This window comes from Larimichthys crocea, chromosome XXII (assembly GCF_000972845.2).
Source record: "Larimichthys crocea isolate SSNF chromosome XXII, L_crocea_2.0, whole genome shotgun sequence".
NCBI lineage: Eukaryota > Metazoa > Chordata > Actinopteri > Sciaenidae > Larimichthys > Larimichthys crocea.
Genome location: NC_040032.1, coordinates 2,615,908 through 2,625,012, shown reverse-complemented (window position 1 = coordinate 2,625,012; position 9,105 = coordinate 2,615,908). Strand labels below are relative to the sequence as shown.

Below are 9,105 nucleotides of genomic sequence, written 5' to 3'. Positions count from 1 at the left end.
TCATTACTGTTACTGTAAAACATGTAAGGGTAAGTCCAGGATGTTGGTAAATCACCAAAATCTGACAGCAGCTGGGTGTGAAATGACTGAATTTGAAAACCCACACAAAGAAATGTTCTTCCCTCTTTCCAAGTTCTACACTGTGTGCCATAAATTTAGGTCTTACAGGTGTCATCATAAACCATATGGCTACACTCTTTAGCAAACAAAATGTGTGCTGAGCAGTGTGACTTTGGGTGGCTTTACCCTCCACAGCCTCTCCCTGGATAGATAGGGCAGTTGTGGCCGTGGCGCACAGCAGCAGCAGGCAGCAGCTGAGCGGAGAGAGAGGAGCGCGCATGAAAACGGTCTTGGAAAGACCAGAGTCATTTTACATCACTCTCCGCCGGACAGTCAGACCGCAGACACATTAAATGAATGTTGCTCAACAAAGGATGACCCTAGAAGGAGAAGCATAAGGACCGATAAAACACCTGCGGACCGTCGCAACAGGGGAGCGTGACTGACTCCCCATGGAGGAGAGCGCAGAGAGGTTGAGCTCCTTCTCCTTCAATTGGTACCAAGATACAAGTTGGATGTCTGGATTTTTGGTGGACTGAATAGTTTTTATTTGTCCGGAGTTAATTTTTGGATTCAGTTATTTCCAAACCAAAGGCTGCAGCGGGACGTGAGCTGTCCACATCCACGGAGCGGAGCGCACGCTGCAAAATTAAGAAAAACAAGACAATAAACTGCGCCTTTGTTTCAAAGGCGTCAAACCAGGGATTCCACTGTCAGAGATGATTTAGGTGGGTGGCCAAAAATAACTTGAATGTTTTTGAATGCTGAGTTTTGCTGTGTGCACACAAATGGACACAAACTAAACTAAAAGAGAGAGAGAGGGAAAAAAAAGAATGACCTCGCATCTGGATTAAAGCGACATGTGAACATAAAAAAGGAGCTTTGATATTGATGTACTCTGGTACATGTGATGAGTCAAACCTTTAAACGGACCGTTGAGACTGTTTTGTTTTGTTGTCTAATTTAAAAAAAAAAAAAAAATCTTTTTGGCTCACCACTCAGGTGGAAATGTTGGCCGGAGGTTGTGCCATTTACTAAAGAGGGAGCTGCATTCAAAGAAATAATAAAATAAAACACCTAACTGCTGTGGTGGATCAGCTCCAATTCAGGCACTAATATAACCACAGGGACATGCCTCAAGGATCATTAAACAAATCAGATAAACGCAGCGCGAAAACCATCAATACAAGTTATTGATGTGGTGGTATATAAGGCTAATGATTGGCCAAGCCTCTGTTTACTCAACGGCTCTGCAACAATATGGTGTGAAACTTTAGCTGAGGGCCTGACAGCAGAGGCATACAGCGAGAGGACAAAAAAGGAACAAGGACTTTATTTTTATCCTAATATTTTTCTTTTTTTTTTTACTGCTGCGTATCACGACTGCAGAGCTGATTGGAAAAATAATTGCAGACAACCTCTGGAATATCCCTCCTCTTCAAACTAGAATGTCTGCTGTCTGTACTGCTGCTGCAAGAATTTACAAACCAGGCATTTTTGTGAGGCAAATTTCCAAAGAGGTCTTTTTGAGATATTTATAGCAGCTCTTTTGCAAGGATGGTGGTTGTGACAAGGAGCCTATGGATGACCCAGACTGTGGGAGAGCTGGTGCCGAGACAGTTGACCTCTCCACCAGCCACGCCGGCCGTCTAAAACTCCTCCTCAGGGAGGCACAGCTGCTCCAGGCTGGGGATGTGATGGGGTGACTGTTGACACCCCCCTTCACCCACTCCCTCTCTCACTTTATTAGCAGTGTAATATAAACAATGGATCAGAATTTCTCAACGGTTCGAGATGGCAAGCACCTGCTATCAGAGAGAGACTCATCCAAACGTGTGCTGACAGGATGTTTCCTCTCCCTCCTCATTTTCACCACGCTGCTCGGCAATACGCTTGTCTGCGCCGCCGTCACCAAGTTCCGACACCTGAGGTCGAAGGTCACCAACTTCTTTGTCATCTCGCTGGCCATCTCTGACCTCCTGGTAGCTATCTTGGTAATGCCATGGAAGGCAGCAACTGAGATCGTAGGGTTTTGGCCGTTTGGTGCGTTCTGTAATGTGTGGGTGGCGTTTGACATCATGTGCTCCACTGCCTCCATCTTGAACCTGTGTGTGATTAGCGTTGACCGTTACTGGGCCATCTCGAGCCCATTCCGCTATGAACGCAAGATGACCCCTAAGGTGGCATGTCTTATGATCAGTGTGGCGTGGACCCTGTCCGTCCTAATCTCCTTCATTCCTGTTCAGCTCAACTGGCACAAAGCTCAAACCACAAGCTATGCAGAGCTTAATGGAACATACCCCAGTAATCTTCCCCCTGACAACTGCGACTCCAGCCTTAACAGGACCTACGCCATCTCCTCCTCCCTTATCAGCTTCTACATACCTGTGGCTATTATGATCGTCACGTACACCCGGATCTACCGTATCGCCCAGAAACAGATACGGAGAATATCTGCCCTCGAGCGGGCAGCAGAGAGTGCCAAAAACCGTCACAGCAGCATGGGGAATAGTTCGAACATTGAGAATGAGAGCTCATTCAAAATGTCATTCAAACGAGAAACCAAAGTCTTAAAGACACTCTCAGTCATCATGGGAGTGTTTGTGTGCTGCTGGTTGCCCTTCTTCATCCTAAACTGCATGGTTCCGTTCTGTGAGCCAAACGTGGTGGACGGTGCAGCAGACTTCCCCTGCATCAGCTCCACCACCTTCGATGTGTTCGTGTGGTTTGGCTGGGCAAACTCCTCGCTCAACCCCATCATCTATGCCTTCAACGCCGACTTCCGCAAGGCCTTCTCCATCCTCCTGGGCTGTCACCGGCTCTGCCCGGGGAGCAACGCCATCGAGATCGTCAGTATTAACAACAACATGGGCGCCCCTTCGTCAAACCCCAACAGTCAGTATCATCCCAAGAGTCACATCCCAAAGGAAGGCAGCCATTCAGCCAGTTATGTGATCCCCCACAGCATCCTCTGTCAGGAGGAGGAGTTACAGAAGAAGGATGGGTGTGTAGGGGAGATTGAGGTGGGCATGGTGAACAACGTCCTGGAGAAACTCTCCCCAGCCATCTCTGGGAATTTAGACAGTGACACTGAGGTCACACTGGAAAAGATCAATCCCATAACACAGAACGGACAGCATAAAGTCGTGTCATGTTGAGAGATGGATCAGAGTACACTGAGGCATGTACATATGCACAAATGGAAGAACAGCTTACACGGAAGGACAGCAAAGGAAACAAAAGAGACAGAACATGCCTGACAGGGACACAGTGAGTGGGATATACAGGACCTTAAGACTGCAAACAAACATGGAAAAACCTACAGAATGTTTCAAAGTAAAGGCACTTTATCCTGGATATAACTATCTGCAAACTTTCACAACTTTCAGCATTTATTGATGAAATTGACAGATTGGATGATAAATGTTGATCATGTGAATATTAAAGCAGAACACTAGCTATGTGCACATGTATACATTTTTTCTATATAGTTACAAAGATGTATACATCTGCATTTGTATTCTGTACAGTACTGACACAATCCTGCAAGGACCCAAACACAGTATATACAGTGGAGGAAGATGTAGTAACTATTAGCAAAATGTCTTGTAGGTAGGTGCTTTGTACGTGTTTCATGCAAGAGAGAACAATGTGGGTAAATTGGTTTTTGGTACAATATGATTAGTTTATTGCAGTTATTTCTCTTCAGTACGTTTTTATTGCTAAATCAAAACATCTGTCTTGCAGTGGTAATTTATTTGAGTTAAAATGTATTCAGACACCCAAAGTAACAATATTATGATTCAAACCAAACAGGCAGAGGGAAGATAATGGAGTTCAATACCGTATTCCAAGTTGGCGTATATCTATAAATATTTAATTTTTGACAACACCCCCTCCCAATCCATCTTATCTTGCAGGATTTTTATAAAACCTGATATGTTCAGAAGTCCAACTGATATGTGTGCATGAGAGAGAGAAAAAGAATAGGATAGAAAAAGTCACTCCTATGTTCTACTTTCCTTCCCTAGTATCCTATTATGATCCATCCTCAGTCATGACCACCCGGGACAGATCAGACAGGCTCACCTGAAATTTCCTTGTTTCTTCCTCTGACTCTCTGTTTTCATTAGCTTCGTCTACCCTCTCTGCTGCTCTTCAGCAAACCCTCTCTAGGGCCCTGCAGTCTCTTCTCCTTTCCATTTTCCTGCTCTTGTTTCCTCAGTCAGCAAAGTCCCTTCTTGCCTTGCGCTGCCCCTATTTCTTCAGTGTTGTCATCCTCTTCCCTCCTCTCTCCTCCCCACCGCTGCCCCTGGTTCAGCCCGGTTCTTTACACCTGCACCATACCTCCCTTTTATGTTTTCCTCTTCCTGTCTACTGTCTCCTCACCGTCCTTTGGCAGCCCTCCATTTGAAGTCCTTACTCCGTCTGCTTAAAGTGCCACTAATGATTCTATTTTTGGCTAATCCCGTCAGTCCATAATTAAAAACAAATGTAAATGTGTGAACTAAAAAGTCCTGTACTTGGACAGAGGAGGCAGAGCAGCCACAGCAGAGTTTACTCAGCTGTAATGCAAGGGACACTTAGTGACCTCTTGCAAACTTGCAGATATCTGATTTTGTAAAATCATGCTGTGAGCCCTGCTGTGCTGTAGTAGCAACGCGGAGCAGTGGCAGAGCGAGTGACAGTCGCTCTGCGTGCAGTGGTGGAGTCAAAGACAGAACCACCACGATGGGGATTACCTTCAAGATATCAGACATATTTTCTATTGCCTCTCTTCTCCCAGTTTGTTTTTGTGCGGCCACATAAGAAGAAAAAAAAATACAATTTAAATGTTGAAATTTAAATTGTAAAGTCCCACTAAATGCTCCTGATCATTGCTTATGACTTTATACTAATGCTAATCATTTAAAAAAATATATAGTTTTCAACTGCTAACGCTTTGCACTGATTGCATTGATATTTCATAGTTTACAAAAAGAGAAGAGTTTACAGTCATATTACTTATTCTTACAAAAGTTGCACAGTCTAGTTTCATGTATCTGTACGTCAGAAATATGGAGAACATAGGAATGTGAATGTAGGGAGTGAGACAAGAATTAAATTGCATTTGATATATCTTCAGTAAGCAGTAAGCAGTAAATCAGTGTGTGTGTGTGTGTGTGTATAGAGCCAGACATAATTAGCCCTCTAATTGGAGCCTACGCAACTAGTTTTGTGCTGTGTTCGGTGTTGCTGGGGAAAAGAATGCTTAACAGCATGCTTTCTGACATTGTATGCTGAACGTCCACTGTGTGCTGTGTGTGTCCATAACGGCGTGAAACTGTTCAGGGAAAGGAAGAGCTGATCCAATAGAAAGCAATTGGTCTTGAACGAAGCATTTGATTTTCCTGCTCTGGAAAATCCAATGCTATCTAGATGGCAACAAAGGGAGGGGGGGAGGAGGGGGGGGGAGCTTTTAGCTCAATATATGGTTTGGCTTGTGACACAAAAGCCACTCATTGTCCTCTGCCTCCCTGTCCTCAGCTCCCGCTGAGTGCTGCTCCATCAGTATAAAATGGACATTCATGAACTGCAGTTTTAATTTTTTGTCTTTTATTATAAATTTATGACATTTTCCAAGTGCTCAAATTCTATTTCAAGTGCCACTATAGACTAGAACTTCCTCCTTTATTCTAAGTTCTCTGCCTTTTTACAAATTCTCAACCATATCAGTTCACCCTCCCTTTTCTGCCTTCATCAGTCCCTCTTAATTTACGTTCTTATTATTCTCAAAACACAAGCCAGCTCAAACATGCGATAAAACGTGAACTGCACATAATCTGTCAGGATTGGACATGGAAGAGAACTGCCCCGGGGAAGATTTGTCGCCATTTCTCCTCAGCTCCTCTGCCCTCTACCATTCTTTCTCTCTCTCTCTCTCTCTCTCTCTCTCTCTCTCTCGCTTTCTCTCTCTTTTCTCTTGGCTGCCTGTGTCAACTTGATGAGCGTTCCTGATGTTAACACAGATTGAATTTATTATTAAACAGACAGGGCCTACTGTTTCCCATCTGTAGTCTCAGTCAAAGTGATGAATCAAAGCCCCACCTGGGTATTATTATTATTATATTTATTATTATTATTATTATTATTATATTTTTGTATCATTGTTGCCAAAATTCAAAGTTTTGGCTGAATGTGGCTGTACTGTAGCGTATGTCGTGATTTAACCAGTGTTTTATAAGCTGAAACTTTGGGGGGCGTATGGGTACTCTTAATGATATAGAGATTAATCTGCCATTTGTTGTGACATCATTGGCATCTACAGGTTTACCAGATGTTTTTTCGTATATGCTGTATGTACACATTTATAAAAACATACCTCCAGCTGAGAGTTGAAGTGACCCCCCGCCCCGAGCCTTCACCTTGTCAACTCAGTGAGCCATCTTTCCAGATGCCACCACTTTGATTGTGGAGAAGGGCGATGTCAGGCGATGTCAGTCCCACATGCAAAATGTTTTGTTTGATCCAGAGTATTTCCCCCAGGCTGTCCTACAAGTTGCTTTGGGGAGCTTTGGTGACAGAACACAAACTCTCAATCAGTGTAGTTACATGGTGTATGACAACATAAGCAAACCTGACAGTGCAGAATCTCTCCCCTTCTTCCAATGGCGGGCCAAGGGACGTAACAGACGTCGGGATCAAACAACTCTCCCAGGCACTGGGAACGTGGAGACATTTTAATGATGATGTTTCACCTTGCTTAAACTGTCTAGGATAATGACGGCGTCCCTACCTCGACATTGATTCAGTGACAAAGCTTCATGTAAAAAATAAACGACATTGCAGCATTTAGGGTTGGGGAGTGCAGGGATAGAGTAATGTACAATGATGTTCAAAATGTAGTTGTGATGAACACAAGTGCTTTTTATCTTCAAAAATCCTTAACGTGTGTAGCAAACTTACATGCTGTGTGTGTGGGATTATAATTTACAGTAAGATGCGACAGTCACTGACTATTTATATATTTATTTACATGTTGTTCAGTCATGAAAGTGATGTCAAAGATTATAATCCTCAGAATAACTACAGTATTTAGTTTACAGTTTGTACAAAAAAAAATATGTGCCCTTCTTGTAAAATAAACATGTATGTATTTTTTTTTTCATCCGTGGTCACTGTATTTGTCTGAGAGTGGTGTGTGGATGATGGCGAGTGGCATTGTACCTTTGACACTGGGTGGGTATTGGAAGATCATGTCACTGCAGAGGATCGATGGAGATTGATTTCAAACAGTGACGCATATTTTTTTCCAGCTCCCTCAGCGCGGTGTCCTCGCTGTGTTCCTGCCTTCGCCCTGCATTTACATAACCTGACAGCCACTTGACAGTTGACACATCCTCTTACTCCACTCTCTCACCCGCCTCATTTGTTAACTTCAGTGTGGACACAAACACATAGAAACTCAAATGCACGCACAGTAAAATTTTAAGAGCTAAAACCCACTACAGTGGAGGGAAAAACACAGATTTTTGTCACATGGCATGACATGAACACATTTGTTGTTAATTAAAGCGTAGCTGCACGATGTACTTTTTTTAAATTATTATTTTCCTTCCTGATCAATGTCTTTAATCTTATATATAAGCAGTATCTGAATTGGATTTAGCCCACAGCCATGAGGCGCCCACCTCTTTATTTTGCCTCTATACAGACTGGAATGAGGATCAATAATCTCTTTGCAGCTCACTTGGTTGGAACTTGTTTCATCAGTTTTTTTACCTGAAGGCAAAAAATAAATCAAGATCAGTAGGATCCAGAAAGACTCGACAAAATCTATGACCACCATATTAAACTGTCTGATCATTAGGTTATACTTCAAAGCACTGCTTTACATATCCCTGGTGAATTCAGCAAGGTAAGAATAATCAATGAACAGATCGTTTTAGTGCTTAATCTAATTTCAAACATCCTTTCATTTTCTTTATACATCCAGTGTGTGATTCTGGGGCATCTATTGGCAAAATATTGCAGAAATGGAATATAATATTCAGAAAATTACCTTAAAAAAACAAGTATCACTGTGTTTTCATTACTTTAGAATGAGTTATATGTGTTATATTCCTCTTCTGCCAGAATGATGATGATGCCAGATAGGGCCTTTCTTGTTTTTTTGTAGGTCCTCCTATGTGGAAGGACAGGTAAAGTGAGAGGCATTCAGTTGGTTGCAATCTGAAACCTCACAGCTAGATGATACTTTTTTTTTTTTTTGTGGGAGAGTTTCAGTCACACATTCATACTTGGAAGCTGCCCAGTGCAACCGCAATCTGATCTGCTGGCCACTGAGCAGCTCCACTAAAGCAGCTGGGGTTAAAGAGCAAATGTGGACAAGAATTTGTAAATTTGGTACAACACTGAAGCCAGAAGCTGTGAAACAAGCAATCAATGTAATCCTTCCGGGCAATTACGCACCATCATAATATGTTCGTGCTTGTTTTAGCCACTGACCGGCTCATATTATTATCACAACTCTACAGAGGAATGAAACGTGCTGTGGTGGCGTAGGGTAAGCATACCTTTGTGTTGTAATGTAAATTATTTTTGATTTGATTTTGACAACATAGATGCCTGTTAATTTTTGAGTATGCAGATGACAAACTACTTCAAACTGAAGAGCAGATGAGGAGCAAGAGGTAGAGGAGGGTGAACCAGCTGCTCGGGGGACTGCTGGTGTTCCTGTGGATGCTGTGACCCACAGAGGAGATTACAGAGCGAGGCCTCTCTTTGAGTGAGATGCAGACTGGATTATCTGATAACCATAATACTGTCAGACTACTATAATAACATACATATTGTGAGTTTGTCAGGGGCAAAAAGAAGCACAATTTTTAGGATGTAATTTGACTGTCGGTGAGTTGTGCTGTAAAAGATTGGTTTTCCAGGTTGAAAAAATATCTAAGTTACCCTTAGTGCAGTACTCAAGGGCACCTCAGTTGGTAAGGAGGGAGAAGCAAGAACTTCACCCAGTCAAACTTACAGTCGCAGTCATGTTTCTCTAACCTACAG

The 9,105-nt window shown here is 42.8% G+C and overlaps 1 protein-coding gene across 1 annotated transcript; it reads left to right on the top strand.

The window, feature by feature from the left end:
* Positions 1-216: 216 nt before the first annotated feature.
* Positions 217-5,486, top strand: drd1b (dopamine receptor D1b). Its single transcript, XM_019271847.2, has one exon. The coding sequence runs from the start codon at positions 1,827-1,829 to the stop codon at positions 3,216-3,218; it is 1,392 nt and encodes a 463-aa protein (XP_019127392.1). The 5' UTR covers positions 217-1,826; the 3' UTR covers positions 3,219-5,486.
* The last annotated feature ends 3,619 nt before the right edge of the window (positions 5,487-9,105 follow it).

Bases quoted from the DNA above. Each gene is read 5' to 3' on its own strand.
- drd1b (XM_019271847.2), top strand. From the start codon at position 1,827: ATGGATCAGAATTTCTCAACGGTTCGAGATGGCAAGCACCTGCTATCA.